At 53.3% G+C, this 21,768-nt stretch overlaps 1 protein-coding gene across 1 annotated transcript in view; it reads right to left on the reverse strand.

Moving 5' to 3' along the window:
- prex2 (phosphatidylinositol-3,4,5-trisphosphate-dependent Rac exchange factor 2) overlaps window positions 1-12,954 on the reverse strand; it is a 139,724-nt gene extending 126,770 nt beyond the window's left edge. Inside the window, exons 1-5 of the mRNA XM_056299846.1 lie at window positions 12,787-12,954; window positions 10,186-10,257; window positions 8,084-8,206; window positions 5,616-5,720; window positions 603-704 (exon numbers count right to left, since the gene is read on the reverse strand). Of these exons, the coding sequence (XP_056155821.1) occupies window positions 603-704; window positions 5,616-5,720; window positions 8,084-8,206; window positions 10,186-10,257; window positions 12,787-12,954 (570 nt within the window). The remainder of the gene's footprint in view (window positions 1-602; window positions 705-5,615; window positions 5,721-8,083; window positions 8,207-10,185; window positions 10,258-12,786) is intronic.
- Window positions 12,955-21,768: the final 8,814 nt, after the last annotated feature.

Raw genomic sequence — 21,768 nt, forward strand, 5'->3', positions numbered from 1 at the left:
CATTTGCTGTGGATATTTTTGCAGCCACCGATGGCTATCTGCTGTGTTTTATAGAGAGGAGGAGGCCTTGGCAGCTCCAGCTGTAAGACTTCAAATAGCAGAGAATCAGATTACCCCCCCCCCATTATTATTTCATCTCAGTGCCTGCACCGCTGGCTGTTTAGAATACGCCCGCGTGAATTAATAAAGCTTAACTAGATGGAAGAATTGGGACAGCTCAGATCACTGACTCAAATGAGTCTTTGAAAGTGGATTTCATTTCGCTCATATCCTTACATGGGGGGAAAGGGAAATTTCAGAATGAACAACAGCAGTCAACGTGAGCGCAGTCAACGTGTCTCAGCACTTGGCTGAGCTGGGGAGGCGACGATAGGCCTCTTGTTAGTCCTACTATGTGGCTGTGTTGTGGGGAGCTGAACGACAGATGAGTCAGACAATATGACACATGGTGTTTCATTAGCGAGGGAGAGGTTGATATGGACAGGACGGGACAGCCCGAGCTAATCACTGCAGCGGTGGATGAAAGGAAGGGTAGGTGTTGCCCTGTGGAGGTGGAACAGGGGTGTGATATTAGCATACAGTGAGAGGCAGCCAATACTTACTCTGAGCAGCAATGGGTACTTGCATATCCTCTGTATAGGAGCAACCAGGTAACCTTCTAGTGGAACCTCTGTGTTTTTTCTGCCTCCCAGCAACATACAGTTCTGATGGAGAAGAAGAGGCGGGAGAAAGCAGTCAGTGGCTGTTTCAACAGCCTCGCAAAGCCAGCCCACAAATTGGCTTCGCTCATTGTGGTCTGGCAAGGCTCACTAGGCATTCGTTTGTGTTAGGGACGTCGTCAGTGGGCAGGGATCAAAATTACTTCACAGGCGATTGCATCAGCTTTAAATCAGTCGGGAGTCACAGAGCCCGTGACGTAGAACCGCAGCGTCATATTTCCAAACACGCTGGTTTTCTAGTAAACACCACTAGTGCCAGAAGGTCAGTCCAGTTATAATGTTTATACATGATTCTTAAGGTGTATGTAAATGTCTTTGATAAAACTAACCCTGTCCCATATGCCTACATACTAATTCTGTGCTTTGAGTACGTAGTGTGTTCACACTGGAAAACTGACAAAATAAAGCATACTTCAAAATTACTGCATGCACAGTAAATCAATTTTGGAGTGCATGCTGTTGATAGACACTATTCTCCCATAATGCAGTGCGGAAAAGGAGGAGCTTGCGTGGGTTTCCTCCCACGGTCCAAAGACGTGTAGGTCAGGTGATCGGCCATATTAAATTGTCCCTAAGTTATGAATGTGTGCGCGTCGGCCCTGTCCCCTGTGTGATCGATAGTCTGGCGGCCCGTCCAGGGTGTCTCCCCGCCTGCCGCCCAATGACTGCCGGGATAGGCTCCAGCATCCCCGCGACCCTGAGAGAAGGATAAGCGGTTCGGATTATGGATGGATGGGGGGAAAATGGTGGACTCCGACTTGACCCAAAGCCAAGCAGCAAACCAGCCTTCACTGGTGTATAGGTTTTTTTGTTAGCAGCCTACGCTGCTAACGAGAACAAGCTGGAACTTAACTTAAAGAAGTGAGTAAACGAATCAACTGTCGTGTTTAAGTAAATAAACAAATATACATCCCTGCCGTTTCAAAATGAGGGAAAAAAAATGCAAACGAACAAATCCAAACAACGTTTCAACCACTGCTTTTGTTTGCAGCTTCGTCGTAATGTTGTCGGCACACGCGTTGCCATTTCCTGTTAGCACAAACTAGCTAGTCGGCTAATTTCTGATATACTAGCAGTCAAAACAGTATACTATGAAGATAAACGCATAGGTGACACTATATAGTTGGTGTTCGTGTATAGTATGTATTTGGGACACGGCGTAATTCCACAGAGCGGTGTCGACGATAACCCTACCCAGCGCCGCCATAGCTGTCGTTCACTGAATATGGCGCGGCTTGCTGTCGTCATAATTGTGCGCCGCTCTGCATCGCTCGCTGATTGGTCCAGCTACTTACTAGCTGTCGAGTACCGTCGCCTCATAATGGATCCTTTCCAGATCTCGTAGTGAACTGAACCGGACTCGCAGGACTTTAGGCTGGCTTCGCAAAGCTAACGTTTCTATTTCGCCTCCCGGCCGTGGAGGTTCCCGGGCTGCCCCCCCAAATTAGCGAATTCAGGCGGCATCCGGGAGCCGCCGCAGCCGTGACGCGAACCCGGCCCTCCCGCATCACGAGCGGCTGCGCTAACCAGTCAGCTGAAGGGGTCCGAGGTGCAGTCTTGAACGTTGTTTTTATGTCCTACCTACGTCATATGTCCACATTTTCAACCCAAACGAGAGAGAGAGCGACCAGTTGAAATGAAAAAAATAAAAACATAAAAACATCCCAGTCATGTGGTTCAAATTCATCACATTTCTTTATATCAGGTAAAAAGATTTATCCATCTCAAGCAAGCCAACAAACTTTTGTGCGAATTTGGGGGGATTTTATTCAATGTTTGCCATTTCCACCAAGCGTTTTTGCTTTAATTCAAAACAACAAAATTTGCAGAAAGGGAGAAAAAAAAACCCAAAGTTGGATGGAAACGGGGTTCGTAAAGAGCATGTGTTTGCACATGACTTGTCGTCAGTACATCAAAGTAACTCTTGATTGACGCGTCAGAGGCTGAGATTAGGCACCGAACTAGAGAGTGAAAACCCCGTTGTAGCAAGCAGTAAAGTGAAGGTTTGGTTAAAAGTTACTTGGTAACTTTACTGCAGAGTTTATTCCTCTGTGGCCACTGCAGAGGTTAGGAGGTGACCTGTGGTATATTAGCCCAAGGCCAAATACAGGTTGTAGTGTAACACGAGATCCACACGCCTCGGATGCAGGGTTAGGTCTCCACCAGGTCAACGCTATAAAAGCCCCATTAAATCAAATACAATTAACATCTTTGTCTCCTCTTGAACCCAGTTCAAAGGCATACAGGAACACTAAATCAGAAATCGAACTCTCGGTTTTGCAACAACCTCTTTTTCTTTAATGGCCTGTGCAAGTGTTTGTGTGTGTGTATGCGTGGGTGTATGTGCGTGTTTCATTTGACACCCCAAGGAGATATGCCGAGAAACACTGAATTGGCTGATGGAGTCAAGCATCTCTGTGGTCAGTCCCTGGCTCTTCTGAGAGTGTATCTGTGCTGTAGGTCTGGATTTCAAAGCACTTTCTTTTTATGGCGGTCTTAAAACATGTCCAACTGGCTGCTGTGGTACCAATGTTTGGAGCTGTGAGGGGGGAAGAGAGCGAGCATTACAATGCATGCTGTGAAAGTAAAAGGAAAATAAGGGGTAGAGACAAAGGGCCCTGGTTTGCGGACGGCGCAAGGCCGGCGGTAGCCCTAACGCAAACGTAGTAACAATTTCATTGGGTACAAGGCGGTGTTTCTCTCGGCTTGGACGCATTTGCCTATTTCTGGGCCCGCCATGACATCGCTTGTGCCGAAATGGGCGTGGGGGCGCAGTAGAGGGCGTGTCGGTCAAAATCGGGTGGTGCAAGTTTGGTGTCACATAAAACCAAATATTACGCCCGCGTCTCCGCCTGGTCAGGCCACGTCTCAGTGCAGACGCAGGCGTCGTGTGGTCGTTTCCGGGCTTTAGGCGAAGGTGCGTAGACTCGTCCAGAATTACACACACGCCACTTTTGTGCACGTTACGTCGGCCTGTGTCGTGAATGATTTAACTAATGACTACTGCCCTTTAATCGCAAAAAATACCTGCACGTGTCATCAACGTACGTCATTACGCACGGACAACATCCCAGATAGCGTCCGGATGTGGGCCACTTCAGGCACTGATGCGGCACCGGTGGCCTTTTTCTGGCCCTGACAAAATGGATGTGAGCCTGAAGTGGCCCACATGTATAACAGCAAATATGGCCCCAAATATGCCAAATCAAATGTGGGCCTTTTTTTTGGCAAAGATGCGGTGCTCTGGGCAACATGTGATCTGGATGTGGCCCGTGTGGTAAATGGTGAATATGGCCCGAATATCAGAAAAACAAATATGGGCCACCTTTGGCAGATATGTGGCACATGCAGCATTGCCATGGCTTGGTTCTGGCCCAGATCTGGCAAACAGGAGCGGACCGCCCAAGTGCCATCATTCCACATGGTATGTGGGCCGGATGAAAGTCGGAGTGTGCAACGGGTCCAGGCCACAGCAATTTTGCTATATGGGATGGTGACGGGGATTTCCATATTTCAATTAACCTCATTCAACCTGAAAGCACGAACTGCTCGCGTAGGCCAACTGATCTGTGATCACAGCTCTCTAAAGGTGACGCGTTAAACGGTAGCCTGTCAGATCATGTGTGCGTGTTGTCTCACATCACATTGGGATCGGTGCTAATGTGTGTTGTACCCGCCCTTGGCGACTCCGTGTTGAACGAGGGCGTCAGTTTCCTCCCGGGGGAAGCTTTTCTACTGTGGCCGGTCTGGACTTCCGCCGTCAATTACCAAACTGGCAGCTGCTTTTAAAAGGAATGAGAGGAGCTGATTTGATTGGCCGTAATAGAAGACGGCCCCCACCGCTCCTGCTGATCATTTATTCCTTCTAATCCAACGCTTGTACAACTGCGCCTCCGTTGCGCCCGATTACCGCCAGCGCGGCATGTCCCGAAATCAGCAAAAAAGTCTTGGCCCCACCTTAGATCGACTCGCGCCATGACCTAGCGCCAGCGCCTTCGGCTGCACTGTGACCCGGAAACTAGAGCCCAAAGACTCTAAACAGATCTGACACGGGAGCCGTGAGAGACAATATCAATCAATCAATCAGATTTTATTTGTATAGCACTTTTCATCCAAACAAATGTAACACAAAGTGCTTCACACAATAAAATCAATAACCCCCCCCCACACACACAAAAAAATCAATAAAAGTACAGGCAAATTTTGTAAAAGTACAGAAAGGATAAAACGAAGAAGACAACAGAATGAAGAAGAGAGGACTCCAGCTGTTCTTTATACACACACACACACACACACACACACACACACACAGCAGAATGTGTGGGCACGCAGATAAGGTATACAAGCATACACACGTGCATGCATACATACTCCCCCATGCACTCACACACTCGTGCACTCACAGACACATGCACACACACGCACACATCAGTTCATAAGGCACATGCCAGCAAACAGGCAGACACAACTGAGGAACACAGAGAAACGCGAACATAGAATCAAATCTCCAATCCATAAAACATACGCACAGACACAAACCCCTATAAACACACACACACGGGCTCATCCTTCAATGCAGACGACACATACACAGGTTAGTGCGCCAGCAGCAAGGGCTTCGCCGTCCTAACTCTCCCCTATAGAAGTGAGAGTCTGTCTCTCGGCACTTCAGGACAGGAAGCAGAGTCCGCCCATACACAGGGCAGGGTCAGCCGACCAACGCCTCCATCTATCTGTCAGCCACAGTGGAACATACAGCATGGGGGTTTTACGCTGTGCAGCTGGGGTGTGTGTGTGTGTGTGTGTGTGTGTGTGTGTGTGTGTGTGTGTCTTTGCCTGGAAATTGTGACCTGCACATTATTCGCATGTTCCCGGTGATGAGAGTGGAGTCCTTACCAGTAAGCACGTCCTGACGGTCCTGATCTTATTGAGCTCCAGCAGCAACCTCTGAGCCTTCTCATGATTCCCACAATACTCATCATAAATCTGGAAACGGCTCCGCTGCAACACACACACACACACACACACATATAGCAAGAGATAAAGTTCAAATATTGTCATATCGTGATACAAAATCTTGTCTAAATGAGTGATTATGAGAATCTGTTTGCAGAATATCTCCCAAACTGAGGTCTGAAATATTTGCAGAAGATATTATTCGAAAACTACTTTCGGCTTGATGTTCTACTTTACCAAACACTTCAGTGTGTCGAACCTCAGCCGGATTCCTAAACATGGGAATTTTTGCACGTGTATCGATGTTGTACAGAATTCCCTCCGGTGATCAGGATAATGCGTTCCACATCGCCCAGCACCGGCACACGAGCCAAGGGGGACGAAAGCGAGGGAACCGAGAGACAACAGAGGCATCAAGAGATGAAAGAGGACGTGAAGTGCCAGAACGAAGCGGAATAAATGGAAAAGGGGGGGAAAAGGAAAAATAGAAACGTAAAGACGGGTGGCAGGGGAAAGAGAAGTAAACCGTAGTGTGCGGGGGGGGGTGTGGGATTGCTGCTTGGTGTGTGCCGTGGGGCCATCCATTCTGACAGGCCACTTTACTCCAGCCCGCTCCTCTGCCATCCACACGCCGTTGGCTTCGAGGCGCAGCAGAGGAACCAGACCGCCATGCCTCTCACTACCTCCGTCACCCCGCTGGGCAGCGAGGACGCCAAGCACTCCGCTTCCTGCTCTCCACGGGCCTCGCCTCGACGGACCAAACTTCATCTCGTCGAAAGTCGGTCGGATGTGGCAACAAGTGGGAGCTGGGGGGGGGGGGACCCCGCTTTAAGTCTGGTCCGAGGGGGTGCCCCGCTTTAAGTGTAGTCCGAGGGGGAGGCCCCACTTTAAGTCTAGTCCTAGGGGGGGGGCTGCTTTAAGTCCAGTCCGAGGGGGGGACCCCGCTTTAAGTCTAGTCCAAGGGGGGGGCCCCGCTTTAAGTGTAGTCCAAGGGGGGACCCCACTTTAAGTCTAGTCCGAGGGGGGGCCCCGCTTTAAGTCTGGTCCAAGGGGGGGGCCCCGCTTTAAGTGTAGTCCGAGGGGGGGGGCCCCGCTTTAAGTCTAGTCCGAGGGGGAGGCCCCGCTTTAAGTCTAGTCCGAGGGGGAGGCCCCGCTTTAAGTGTAGTCCAAGGGGGGACCCCACTTTAAGTCTAGTCCGAGGGGGGGCCCCGCTTTAAGTCTGGTCCGAGGGGGGGCCCCACTTTAAATCTAGTCCGAGGTCAACAGAAGATTACTCCTCTCATTATTTAAGAAGTCATGTTACCCCCAAGGGCAGTCGGCTGAAAATTTTACATTTTGCATCTCCACGGTTCTGCCTCTTGGCTTTCAGTCGTGGTGTGGAACGGAGCAGTGGAATCTCTGATCAGCAGGAAACAATTTTTTTGGGAGGGGGGGGGGGGGGTAGGGATAGAGAATGAGGAGGAGGAGGAAGGTATTTCCGAGCTCCGTCGCTCTGTTTTCAAACGATCGCCTCGGGCACGAGACGGAAATACGAGCCTCGCATGGCCCACGCGTCACGCGCTCCCATCAGGTCCGGCTTGCCCAATGAGGTCATCGCTTATCGGGAGCCCAGCTCCACCATCTGCCCCCCCCTCTCCCCCCCTTAGCTCATCACCTGCGCGGGCGAGCGGCCTGTCGTTCGCGTCAGTGTGCCGTCGACTTCAAAGGAGGGCCCCGAATATCATGCCGGGATCCAGAGGAGCCGAGTGTGGCGAGATTTATGCCACTTTTGAAGCCCGTTATGTGCTCGTCTGCCCCGCAGTCCCGCATCAAAGCAATATGATATATAATGGCAGTTCACAGTATAGCGGCGCTCTGTCGGGCGCATCACACATGTGCGCAGTCTTTAAGACGCTCTCACGGGGATTATCCGGAGAGATGAATTGACAACATGTGGAATATCTTATCGTCTCGGCTGCAAGCGCGGCAGCCGTTACACTGGAGAGCGAGAGATGGCTTCGGTAACGCGATAAGAGAGAAATTCTCCTCGCCCCCCCCCCCCCTATCAGAACGCGCTTATGGATTATTAAAGCATCATTTGAACCGGATCGCCTTGCCTAGGGGGGAAGATTTGGTGTTTTTTCTCTTCAGTGTTTCCGGTGATTTTCCCTCACGTTAGGCCTTGAATCCTGAATGTGTGGCCTATTTGTGCTGGCTTGTAGGCCTTCTTTCACTATAGGCAACGTTTCTCAAAGTTTATATATATATAAAAAAAAATAATCCTGCCAACAAGTCAGATTAATATAGGTTGGATTTACAAATGCAGCCAGTGTAAGAGGTGAAATGATGAAGATGACACGGTGATATCTCTAAAGGGGGGAGGGTCTGATAGAGCGGTCCGGGTGATGGGGGGGGGCTGCGTTACTCACAAAGTGCAGGAAGCAGCGTCCGACTTCGTGATGGGCGTGGGGATCGGGCTGGAGCAGCTCCTCCACCATGGACAGGAAGTCTTTGTGGACACGCAGGATCTCCTCGATGTTGGAGAAGAGCACCTAGACAGGGGACCGGGGCATAAGGTTAAGGCCTCGCCTTGTCAGGTTCAGAATCACGTTTATCGGCCATGTGGGTTTGCACGTACGTGGAATTTTGACTCCGTGGTGCACTTAACACAGAATAACAACACTGCAACACAACAATCTTCGGATATACACACAAGGATTGACTTGTACATGTGAAATAAGAGGTGATAAGGTGCAGAGAACATATCAAGAGATGCTGACATAGAAGTTAGCAGGTTACTTACATAGTACCTACGATGTACAGTACAGTATATACAAAATGGTTGGATTTATTGACAATGGGTTTTTTTTGGGGTGAGGGGGTGTTTGGGATTTCCCCCCCTCCCTTTTCTCCCAAATTGTCCAATTACCCCACTCCCCAGCCATCCCGGTCGCTGCTGCACCCCCTCTGCCAGTCCGGGGAGGGCTGCAGACTCCCCCGATACACGTGGAGTCGCCAGCCGCTTCTTCTCACCTGACAGTGAGGAGTTTCGCCAGGGGGATGTAGCGCGTGGGAGGATCACACTATCCCCCCCCCCCCTGAACAGGCGCCCCGACCGACCAGAGGAGGCGCTAGTGCAGCAACCAGGAAAGCTTCCTACCCGCAGACACGGCCAATTGTGTCTGTAGGGACGCCCGGCCAAGCTGGAGGGAACGCGGGGATTTGAACCGGCGACCCCCATGTTGACAGGCAGTGGACTAGACCGCTGCGCTGCACCCGATTCATTTTTATATCCGGTTGTTTTGGGGTGCAGTGCTGTGCAGCGCCTGCCAGAGGGGAGGAGTCGCAACCGGGTTGTGACCAGGGTGTGATGGGTCTTGCGGTGACGTCGCCCGACCTCTGGAGGTGCACAAGTCCTGAACGGAGGGCGGATTGTGCGTTGTAGCCGGTCCCCGTCCCGTTTGGCGGTTAGAAGGCGAAGGATGCTCGACAGCCCTCATTGTCATCAACTACTGGGCCACGGCTCTCCCCCGTGCAGCCGCCACCAGATCTCCGTGTTCGTGCCTCAAGCTAAACGGGCCGTAGAATAAAGAGCGAGGTTTCGTTTGAAATGGACGTGCTAGCCTGGGACTTCGACGGGCTTAGTAATTTAAACATTACGAGAGGGAATTGGCCCGTTTTAAGCACGTCGAAAAGGGATGCAAGCAGAAATTTTAACGGGGCCGTAATGAAAGGGACACATATTCTACATCTGCCATATGGAGAGTTAAACTTCGCCTTCATGCGGCGTCGACTTTTGTCCCTCTCTCCCCCCACCAATTATGTGGCCGTATTAAATGACAAAAGGATGCTGACTCATGCGCAGGAAAAGGGCCCCGTCGTGGCAGTAAAAGAGAACCGTGGCACGGAGACGCGGAAAGTACCCGGCGAGGGAACCTTTCGGGGTCATTAGTATTAACAACAAAAGAGTCCCGATGAACGATGCACGTTCGCTCGCGGTCACGTGGGACGACGGGCACAGCTGCGACGGTGACATCACGGCTGGCTTTTCCAGGCCTCCGACCAAACGGCCTGTCCGCGTACGGCGCGTTCCCAAACACGACATAGCGCGAGGGGACGTTTTCCAAAACACGGGGATGCGCAGCGAATAGCCAATATGTTTACCTTCCAAGACCGGGCGGGCGCGTCCGAGACGGCGGGAGCATCCCACTCAGCCGGGATCCTTTATAAATAGATTATATTTACAGCTGCTTCCTGGATCGCCCACTCCTTTCCCCCCCCCTCCCCCCCTCCTCCTTTATTCAGACCTTGACTATTTTGGGGGTTGAAAGAGCGCCTCAGACGAGGGCCCCCGCTCTATTTAGTTTCCACTGTAATTTCCGGGCCCTTTTTTATTTTATTTTTTATTTTATTGGATTCCATTAGAAAAAACAAGGGATTTGTGCGGCGTTAAAGGGGCCTCCGTCTCAAATCGAGACGAGCTGGTCCTAAATAGTTTTCCCCGAGTCTCGACGACGCGCCGATTACTCACCTTGACCGTCTCCTCCGTGATGTTCTTGTCCAGCTTGGTGGCGGCGTACTGGTCGAGGCGGTGCAGAAAAACCTGAAGAAGAGATCAAAAAGGGGGGGAAACGGGTCAACGCTTTTATTTTTTTTCCCTAACCGGCTCCCGGCTTGAATTACGCTTCGGCGTCGGGCTTGTTCGTACCTCAGTCTTAAAGGTTCAACGGGCCAAACGGACGAGTAGGTTTGAGGCGGTGTGCGCAGCTGCGACGCTCGGCTGCCGGAGCAGATTACTAACCCACACAATGGACACCTGATGCGGAGGACATTCTTTGCGCTGGATGACCAAAAAAAAAACCCACCCTATGCTAATTGCAGTGCCTTGTATTTCAAAGGCCATCTCATATGGCTGGAGCTCAAGAGCCGGACAGGCTAACAGCGTGTGAGTCGAAATGAATGGGAAGTGTCCTGTCTCTCCCCCCCCCACCCCCCTGGGTCCCTCAGGAGCCCGGTTCCCCCCGCCTCAGACCACAGACCCTCGACAGCCCACCGGACGCCGCGGGCCATTTTCTGAGGCTGACAAATTAGCGAGGTGTAGCTCAAATTCAATCGCGGCGTGTGCCTGAGGAGGAGTTAGTCATCTGGGCAAGGCCGCTTTAGGGAGCGGGGGGGGGGGGGGGGAACAGACGTCGGTCAGGGAGGACGGGAACACGAGTTAAAGCTCCGTCTTCGCGCAGGAGAATGTTTTTTTTTTATATAAATTTCTGATTTTTCCCTTTTTTTCACCCAATTTAGTGGCCAATCGATCCCTATTTTAATTCAAACACCCACCCTCGCACTGCGCATGCGTTCGCCAACTGCGTCTCTCCGGCCGGCGAATTTACGAACCCTACTATGGCCACGCCAAGACCCCGAAAGGACACGCCCGCCTCTATTTCTGATTGGTCCGTCACAACACGTCACCCCTATGCGTGATTTTTTTCGTACCCGTTTTCCGGGAAGTCTGCCTCTGATCAGGTAGTACTCGTTGCCTCCGTTGGTTAAGGTTATGGTGGGGTTAAGGGATAGGGTTAGCCAATCACAGACAGAGTAGGGCGGGTCTTGGCGTGGCCATAGTAGGATTCGCAAATTCGCCTCCGGCCGGCAGTCTCGAAGGAGACCGCCTCCCCACTTTCGTGACAAGGCGACTCCAGGCCGAACCACTGCTTTCTCCGACACACACAAAGACGCATTGACGTGACGAACGCAAGCCGACTCCGCCCCCCTCCCGAAGACAGCGCTGCCAATGATTGCTGCTTCATCGAGTCCGGCCATAGTCGGATCTGACGAGACCGGGGCGCGAACTCCAGTCCCCAGTGGGCAACTGCATCAACATAAAGCCGACGCTTAGACCGCTACACCACCGCGGACCTAGGAGAATGTTTTGAATACGGTTTGGCGGGCGATTATGTGTCGCCTATCCTCGGTGAGAGCCTCAGTAGGGAAACAAGGCTGCCATTTAGACTGACGGCAGGCGATACGACAAAAGCCAGAGAAACGCCTCCCTTTAACACAAATCAAAACAAAAACAAAAACCCAGACAATACAAACCATAAATCAAATTGAATTTCATCGGCTGAAGTCTTGTTCCTGTCGGGGTGCTCAGATGCAACCCCCCCCACCCCCCGTTCCTACTGATGATAGGAATCAGACAGCTACCGGGGAGCAGTTGTTCCCCAACTGGAGTCGTTTCAGTTCTCTGTGAAGCGCTCGTCTCCTCGAAGCGAGATCGGACGTGAGGAGGTTCTGAGCGGCGCCCTTGAGGAGGCGACGTGAAGTCCCCCTGAACGCGACCTAGGAGACGATGAGGAGACCCAGTTACGTAATGGAGAGCCAAACGGGGGAAGGACGTCTACGATGAGGAGACCCAGTTACGTAATGGAGAGCCAAACGGGGGAAGGACGTCTAAGGTTGATGAGCCACATATAGTCTTAATCTCTACAGTGACGGATCGGAGTCATCATAGGGCCCCGTCGCAGGCGGGTTACCCAGAGGGCAGCAGATGCGGGCCGGTTCAAACCTTGGTTCATTTTTTCCCTCCCCCTTTTCTCCCCAGTTGTACTTGGCCCAATCACCCCACTCTTCCGGGCCGTCCCGGTCGCTGCTCCAACCCCCTCTGCCGATCCGGCGAGGGCTGCAGACCACCACACGCCTCCTCCCACACATGTGGAGTCGCCAGCCGCTTCTTTTCACCTGACAGCGAGGAGTTTCGCCAGGGGGAGGTAGCGCGTGGGACGATCGCGTTACCCCCCCCCCCCCCCCGAACAGGCGCCCCAACCGACCAGAGGAGGCGCTAGTGCAGCGAGCAGGACACAAACCCACATCCGGCTTCCCACCCGCAGGCACGGCCACTCGTGTCTGTAGAGACGCCCAACCAAGCCGGAGGTACCACGGGGATTCGAACAGGCGATCCCCGTGTTGGTAGGCAACGGAACAGACCGCTATGCTACCAGGACGCCCCTGGGTTCATGTTTAAAGAAGGGGACAGGACAATGCCAGGCCAATGTGACCCCCTCAATCTGTCAGTGGGCTGTCACGGGGTTACGACTCCCCCCAACAGTTACACCCATGCACATGTGCACCAACAAACGCCAAATGAGCGCAAGCCGTCACGCGCCGAGGCAGCGCAGCGCATCCAGTCGTAGCAGACGTACGCTGCACATCTGTCAATGCAGTTGACCCCGACTGACGCGCCGGCACGCAGAACAGCCGGGCACCCTTTTACTGGCCCTCCGAGAGCAGTGATGCCATCTGTCATTTAGCAGAAGACTGGCAACCGACTGGCTGAGCGGAGCTGGCTAAAAGGTAACAGCCGCCGAGCGTGTAAACAACCCGCTTTTAACGAGGTGCGCAAGATGGGAAATATGTCGTGCTGGTAGCCACGCCGGTTGCAGAACCGGCAACTCGGCCGAGAGTTGCCAACGGACGGAAAAACGACACAGGCGGGGCTTAAACAGAAGGAAAATCTCCCATTTCCGTCCGGTGACAAGGCCACAGTTGTTTTGAATGGCCTGCCAAAACGTGTTAATCAGGAAAAAAATGTACCAAGATGGACAATCCCCCCCCCCCCAAAAAACACGGAGTGTTGTCTATGAGCACAGCTCCTCGTGGAAGAAGAACCTGCACGATTGGACTTTTGAATCCGGGCCAGCGGATGGAAAAATAGCACTTAAATAAGTAGTCCCTTTGTAGGGGTGGTACTCCATACTGATTACCATTCTGTAGCTGTCCTGACTCGCAGCTCAGCCGCTCGGGCATTAGCATCTGATTAGCAAGTCTAATGTGTACAAACATGGAGCAGACATCGGCAGGCCTCCAGATAAGCCTGACGGAGCCCGAGAGAGCAGTCCCCCCCCCCCCCCCTTTGCCGGACGCAAGAAAGTACCATTCATTTTGTTTGAAAACACAATCTGATACCGTCAAACGTCGTGGGCTCGTTAGGATACTCAGCACTTCCGTTTTCCTAACGAAGAGTCGGTTAAACACTGGACGATACACGTCCGCCTGCCGCACTACATCTGATGTGCACTAATTATATATGGCCGCAGTGACCGGGGGGCCTCCGCCGTCGAGCTGTAGGAAGGGATGAGGAGCCGCGCCGCAGATGCTAATCGGCAGGAAGCGGCGCTAGGAAAACACACAAGGCATAATGAGCAGCGGCCGCGGAGGTTCGAAACCTCACTCCGGACAAATAATAGGACGGGTTTTATCGTCCGTGTGATTGAAGACGGTTTGGGGCTCTTCAAAGGTGTAATGATCTGTGCCCTCTGGCTATGTTAACGTATAACATTAATAAAGCAAGGACGACTTCTCTCGCGCTGGGTGTTTATTCGCCGACCGGATTCCGACTGACGTTGTTACGTACATCACGTGACTTTGTTGTGGCGCTACGGAAAGCCGTAAGGGACATTAGCGAATCAAATATTACGAGCAAATATTACAAAAGGGACGCTGGGCTTGTGTGGAAGCGGAGGCTTCACCTGTTGTTTTGCACGGGAGTGCAGCACACGCTACACGGGCGAACTTGTTAAGAGCTAGAGGGCTCCAACTTAATAGGCGAAAGTGCACAAATCCCTCCCAAAGCCAGCGACAAGCAAGCCGAGAGTCTCTTGATAATCTTGGATTAGTTTTATAGAGGGCAGATGTGAGGGGGGGGGGGGGAGGGGGGAGGATGGCTGCAGACACAATAATGGGGCCCCGGGTGATTTTATGAAATGTATCAGCCAATTTTGCGGGATCATAGCCGTTTGCACTACAGTAAACGCCGCGATGGACGGTAAAAACGTTAACTATTCCAAGTCCACCGAGTCGGACCCTGATTCATGGTCGATGGAGCAGATCCAGGTTTTTGTCCCCACCGCGTCGCAGAGTACAGCAATTGTTCCCCCGCTCTTCAGCTTGGCGGGAGAGGGATTCTGCTTTGACGTCACTTGACGGCGGTCACGGGAATAACTTTGGTGCGGCCCTTTTGTTATTTCACGTTGATCCCCAACTTTAGCGCCTTCGCCGTAGAGATGTAGGGGATTAACCGAGTGAAATGTTGCGGGTCCGGACACCAAATCTTCCCCGAGACTTCCCGGGTCCCTCGATACAACACGTGTCTCCCATCCCAGCTGCCTCGTCCGCCGTCTCCGTCCTGGCACTCGTTCGACAGTCGGTCACCGGCCCTCCGCGGGGACGCGTCCTGTTCCCCAGGACCGGATGTGCTTTCCTGCAGGAAAACCACCGTGTCTGGGCGCAGTCCGTCGCCCTCAATGAAAAGCAGACTCCGTCGCCGTCTAATGCTCGGCAGCGGGAGGGGGGGGGGGATCTCAGCCGGGCCTTCTGTGACCGAAGACCGGGGGGAGAGACGGGACGTTCTGAGTTGAGAATCAAACAAACAGATGATAGAAGCCAGTGTGCGACTTCGGGAGCGCCCATTTCCTCGCTTAAATTTTAATTAATGTTTTGTCGTCGGCCTCCAAGAGGCCCATCTGGATCGTGTTTGAGCATGAGGTATTCTTTAAAGGCCCCGTTCCGAGGCTGCTCGGAAAAACACACGCGGCGATGTGAAGGTCAGGTGAAGAGTCGACCGGGGATAAAGGAACTGGATGGCAACGGCGCTGTTCTTTCCATTGGCAGTTCTTGAAGAGTTTTGCTCATCTCGAACACGGGATCCGTTCTGAATCTGAAGACACCCCTCCTCCTCCTCCTCCTCCTCCTCCACATGCACACACACACACTAACAAAGGTCACACACGGATATGGATAACGAGACACTAATAACTTAACCCGGGGCGGAATCTGACCACGACCGCTCCTCAGTAATCCCTTCCAAAGATCACACATGATACGCCCACCTTTCCATCATCGGTCATGTATTAAACAGCGTTCAAGGGAAACCTGCCGCCCCCCCCCCCGAGGCCCCGGGTATAATCACCTCCATGGCCACGCTGAAAGCCGGGGGGGGGGGGAATGCACATTAAAAGCCCATTAAAAGTTTCATTATTTCCCAGAGCAGATGGGCGTGATGATGAATGGAACCGTCCAATCGCTGCATGCGGCCCTACCTGTCATCAATCACGTGACTGCGACACACGCTCTGCAGAGGACCGCGGGCGGCTAAAGGGAAGCCGCGGATGTGCTGCCTGATGCAGAAACATGCGACTATCGCGAGAAGGCCGAACTCCACACATGACGTAGTCAAACACAGAATAAATAACTCAGGGCGTCCGGTTGGCGTGGCGGTCTATTCCGTTGCCTACCAACACGGGGCGTCGCCGGTTCGAATCCCCGCGTCACCTCCGGCTTGGTGGGGCGTCCCTACAGACACAACTGGCCGTGTGTGCGGGTGGGAAGCCGGATGTGGGTATGTGTCCTGGTCGCTGCACTAGAGCCTCTTCGGGTCGGTTGGGGCGCCTGTTCAGGGAGGAGGGGGAACTGGAGGAGGGGGGGGGGGATAGCGTGATCCTCCCACGCGCTACGTCCCCCTGCTGAAACTCCTCACTGTCAGGTGGAAAGAAGCGGCTGGCGACTCCACGTGTATGGGAGGAGGCGTGCGGTAGTCTGCAGCACCTCCCCGGATCGGCGGAGGGGGTGGAGCATCGACCGGGATGGCTCGGAAGAGTGGGGGTAATTGGGCAGGTATCGGAAGAGTGGGGTAATTGGCTCGGAAGAGTGGGGGTAATTGGACAGGTATCGGAAGAGTGGGGTAATTGGCTCGGAAGAGTGGGGTAATTGGACAGGGGAGGAAAGGGTGGGGTTGGGGGGGGGAGGGCAAAAAAAGAAATGACTTACTGCAATGATGCAGAGCTCTAATTTATAACAAATATGTGTGAAATCGACCTTCCCAACACAGAGGTCCACTCAGCAGGCAGACGGGGAACATGAGCGACAGGTTGCTCGATAGCTGCCGAAACAATGCGAGTTATTGTTCGCTCGGCCGTGGGACGGTGGAAAATGCACTGTGTGGGCTTTAGTGTTTTGGAGGGACAAATAGCTTTTTTGGGGGGGGGGGGGTGGCGGGGGCGGGGGGGGGGGGGCTGGGGGTTTGGCTGCAGAGCTGTGTTGTGTCCCTGCCAGCAGAACCTTTACAGTAAAGAGTGTGTGCTGGGCCCGGCCCAGTTCCTGAGACAAAGGTCAGGGCACCGCATGAATGGACATTGTGCAACGCCGACTCCCAGCATCCTTTTTCTGCCAAACTGAAAACGCAGACTCGTCAAAAGGCGGGGCCGTTCCCGGTCCCCTAGCCCCGTGTTGGCGAAACGGAGAACCGCACTGGAGCGGGCCGGACCCATCTGGCCCAAGCTCGGCTTCTGAAACGAGCAAGCACGACAACGATGGGACGGGAGAACAATGACGGGAGATTTCTGCATTTCCAATGAGATGCAAAGGCTGCAAGACAGACCGGCGGATACACTTGCAGCCCTGTGTGTGTGTGTGTGTGTGTGTGTGTGTGTGTGTCTGTGTCTGTGTGTGTGTGTGTGTGTGTATTTTCCCATGCAAGTTTGCTTGTGTTTGCATGTGCATGTTTGTATTGTTTTTGTACATGCGCTTGCCAAGCTAACTCATGCAATGCGGGTCGCGTCACAATAAGGGCACATGGAATGTGAAACGGGGGGGGGGGGATGGACCGGCGGGGGGAATGGAGACTGAAAAGAAACATTGCCAGAAAAAACACAAAAGGGAGCATGTCTTTCGTCACGTCACCCAGCCACACAAGTACAGCGGAATGGACGCCGCGATGGGAATACAAATCCCGGCGAGATGGGGGGGGAAAAGGACGGGGCTGAGCAGATTCGGCAGAACAAAATGATGCAGCAAATTGCTTTGACACAAAAAAAAAAGAAGGGGGGGGGGGGGGGGGAAAGATCTCTTAACTGCTCCCACGCCGCAAACGTTTGTTGGAGTCGAGTACGAAGCTGGCCTCGGACATCTGTTCGTGCGTTTAGGTTAAGACCGCTGGGTGAGCAGGCAGGAATACAAGGCCCTGTTTGATGTATTACATCCAAAACAAGAGTTTGGGTCTCTGAAGGAGGGTCTGGTTCACATGGAAGACATCTTCTCACTCAACCTAAAGGCACTGAAGACGTTCTAATTAGCACACACACACACACACACACATATATATGTTGTTTTTTTTGGGGGGGGGTCCCCCCTTTTTCTCCCCAGTTGTACCTGGCCAATTACCCCACTCTTCCCAGTCGCTGCCCCCCCCCCCTGGGCTGCAGACTACCACATGCCTCCTCCGATGCATGTGCTTCTTTTCACCTGACACCCCCCCCGAACAGGCGCCCCGACCCGACCAGAGGAGGCGCTAGTGCAGCGACCGGGACACATACCCACATCCGGCTTCCCACCCGCAGACACGGCCAACTGTGTCTGTAGGGACGTCCCGACCCGAGAGCCGGAGGTGACACGGGGATTCAAACCAGCGACCCCCCGTGTTGGTAGGCAACGGGAATAGACCGCCACGCCACCCCGGACGCCCCCTAATTAGCACATATATTGACGCCGGTGTCGGACATCGTGCCGATACCCGGGCTGAAATGGAATAACGGCACTCGAGTTCCACCAAGACTAGAATGGGATACCGTTAACCGGGAGCAACCGGTCCTAAATAAAAGCAAAGCGATCTGATTGGCGGCCTTTTTGGCACGCGGGAGGCCTGTATTTCTTTAACGGTGGGGGGAAGAAAAAAAAAGTGATTCTAGCTCAATTATTTTCACCGCTGACCCCGAACTGATGCTCTTAGTCTGCACTGTTCAGCAAAAGCAACGGGTCAAGAACCGATGGGAGCACCGAAAAAGCGACGTCGGCGCATCTGTGTGAAATACACGGAGCCAGAACTGCAAGAAAAGTTCAGGATTACATTTGTCAACACACTTGTTTCAACAAAACTACACCGCTGAAATCTAAATAGCCTATGATAGACTTTGCAGTAGGGTCTGTTGTGAGCTTAAACGGCCAATCTGAATCCGTTCATTCTGCACATACGTCCTTTAAACTGGTCAAATAAACAGACGGGCCCGGTCTGTTGTGTCTAGAGACAAACGCGTTTACCCAGAATAAGGCCTCAAGCTGGGGAAACCTCTCCCCACGCTACACTTCCATGCTTTTTGCAGTGAAAAGGCGATGAAAGGTAGGGGAGACACTAAAAACAGCTCCAGCGTTTGCAACAAAAGAGAGACAGTCGTGCAAACAGTTGAAAGAGGAGACAAAAGGCTAAGGAAGCCCGAGGATGGAGACCCAAACAATCCACCGGGGGTCAGCCAGTAGACTGTGACGACGTGCTCGTTAATGTGTTTGTGTGTGTGTGTGTGTGTGGGGGGGGGGGGGGTCCTGCATTTGGGGAGCGGGATGTAAAACGATGATAACAGGGGGGACGAAGCGGCGGCTAACAGGTGCACCAGCAGCTTTGCATCCTCAGGCGAGCTCTTATGACGCCTCACCCGCTCTGGATTTTGTGTATGTGTGTGTGTGCGTGATGTGGGCGGGGCGAGCGCGAGCATTTTTCTGGCCCTCACCCTTGCGGGACCCCGCCCCCTGAGCTTGTGGGGAGGATATAGTGCCTTTAGCATACTTCCTGCAGGGGAGGAGCCCTGTTGCATGGGGATTTCAGGGTTAAAAGGGCCCAAATCTCCTGTATGGAGGGTTACACACACACACACACACACACACTGTCGCACACAAACGCACACCGCGCGAGCACGAACGTCCTGGCAAGCGGGAGCCAAACTTCCCCGAGATGCACCGAGCCGAGACAAAACAAGTCAGTCCCCGACGCTGACAAGCCCACCGGGGGGGACATCCGAGGAGGAGAGAGAAAAGGCCCTTTGTAGGAACACCGTTCCTGCAAGGCAGACCGTCCTGTCTTTAACGTGTCCCCATGACACCTCCAGGAGTCATCCGGCCCTCGCCCGTCTCATTAGCCCTCTGGCTAGTTTTCCCAAAGCTCTGCGGCGGACCCCTTTCCTCCGCTGGGAATGTGTACAGGAAACAGATCCTATAAATACAGTGTGAATGTTAATACGTTCGTCCAAGGAGTGGCTATAAGTGCTCATCCGCACACATCCACGGAGGGGCTCTTCTGGTTTTGAACGATCAGCAGAGGCTCCGCACCGTCTATACTGTACGCTCCACCGTCGCCGGGTCCCTCCGAACAAGACTCCCGTCTGCCTCCGGGAGACCTGTGCGCCGGCGTTCCGGCCTCGAGGAGACCGGCGCCGACGCGGAACGATCCCCGTCCACACCGGAACGGTCTTACCCCCGGCCAAAGACGAGCACTGGATGTGGACAACTGTCTTTTATCGGGTTTGGAAAATGCACGGGTTGCTAAACAACCTGCGGCTCGAACAAGCGATGCAAAAATGAAAACCTTTCTCCTCCCCGCTTCCACGCCACCGTTATTCTTTCAGTGACCCCCCGCATCCGCGGCGAGAAGGGCCCTACATAAGCAATGAAACGAAGCATCTCAGGGTAATGAATTTCGCACCGGGTGACGCCCAGAAGGGGAGATCGGCACACCGACGAAACGACAGCGGGTTTGCCGTCAAACGGCGTCTCTCCCGGGCCTACAGCTGTGTTCGATTTCACCCTGTCGTAGCCCAGTGAATGACAGGCATCTTGGCCATATTGAGAAGAGCCTTTTGGCTTGTGAAATTGGGTATTAAACGGCGGGACGTGCCGTCCATATAGGAGCGCCTATCCGCCCTGCCGCGCCTTCCTCGATCTCCGCGTACAGCCGAGCAAACCCGCTACCCATTGATAGCCGTGGCCCGGCCGTTCCCGACGGTGCCACACACCAGCACGCCCAATTGAACTGCGAGATGACTAAGCGAAATAGTTGCCGCCCCCCCCCCACCCCCCCAAATCTGTGACTTCTCACAAAGCATGTCTGTCACACACCCAGATTGTTCTTTTTAATCGCCATTCCGGGTCTCGGAGGCGCCCGCCGGAGAGAGACCCGCCATCTATCTCAGCGGGACTGGCAAGGAGGAAGGGAAGCACACTGTGTCGGCCTCTCTGTCACAGGGCAGAGCTGGACACCGTCAATGGGAGTTGAACAACCGCTCTGCCAGAATCTATCCCTCCGTCTGTCGGCTCTCTCTCTCGCTCTCTCTCTCTCTCTCTCTCATCTCTCTCTCTCTCTCTCTCTCTCTCTCTCTCTCTCTCTCTCTCTCTCTTCTCTCTCTCTTCTCTCTCTCTCTCTCTCTCTCTCTTCTCTCTCTCTCTCTCTCTCTCTCTCTCTCTCTCTCTCTCTCTCTTTGCCTCTCTGACTCTCCATCTCTGCCTAGGGCCCCACCGCTGAGATTTAAGCACCCCCCCCCTCCCTCTCCCTCCGTCTTTCCCCATACTGCCCCCCCCCCATCAGCATTCCCTCCTGCCAAGGGTCCTCACACCGTGCCATCTTTGTTACAGTGAATGGAGAGCCGCCCTCGCCCACCAAGCCTGCCTCCGAGCACCGCTGCAGATCTGGGATAGGGCGATGTGCACGAAAAGAGCTTAGTAAATGGACGGCATTCATATGGGGCTTCTCTGGTCGACCGGCCCGCTCGAAACGCTTTACACATTCACACCCATACACTGATGGAGGCCGCCATGCAAGGTGGCAACCTGCTCATCAGGAGCAGTGAGGGGTTCAATTTCTTGCTCGAGGACACTTCCAACACGCTCTTCGCAGGGGCTCGAACCGACGACCCCCTGATTACTAGACGACTCGCTCTGCCTCCTGAGCGAGTGCATAAGCTCACCAGAAACTCGTAGCTGTAAATTTCCAGAGCTCCGCTTGCAGGCCGCGATATCGCTCCAGCAACAGCCCGGGTGATTTTCAGAGGGTCAAATAAGGCGGCTGCCCAGGAAGTCATTAAATCAAGCCAATTACGGGATTTGTGTGATGCGCTCGAGAAAGGCCGACGTTACGAAGGTTTTGGTTTCCAGCCAGCAACAAGAGTTGCAGCCTAATATGAAGGATGGCCACGATCCGCCTCGCGTTGTGTCCTTTGCAATGTGATTATTGTGCATGCATCGATTCTGAGATGGTACATCGTGCAGACCACTCATCCGTCAAACCAATGCACGTTTCCGAAGGGGA

Source organism: Lampris incognitus, chromosome 19, assembly GCF_029633865.1.
Source record: "Lampris incognitus isolate fLamInc1 chromosome 19, fLamInc1.hap2, whole genome shotgun sequence".
Taxonomy (NCBI): domain Eukaryota; kingdom Metazoa; phylum Chordata; class Actinopteri; order Lampriformes; family Lampridae; genus Lampris; species Lampris incognitus.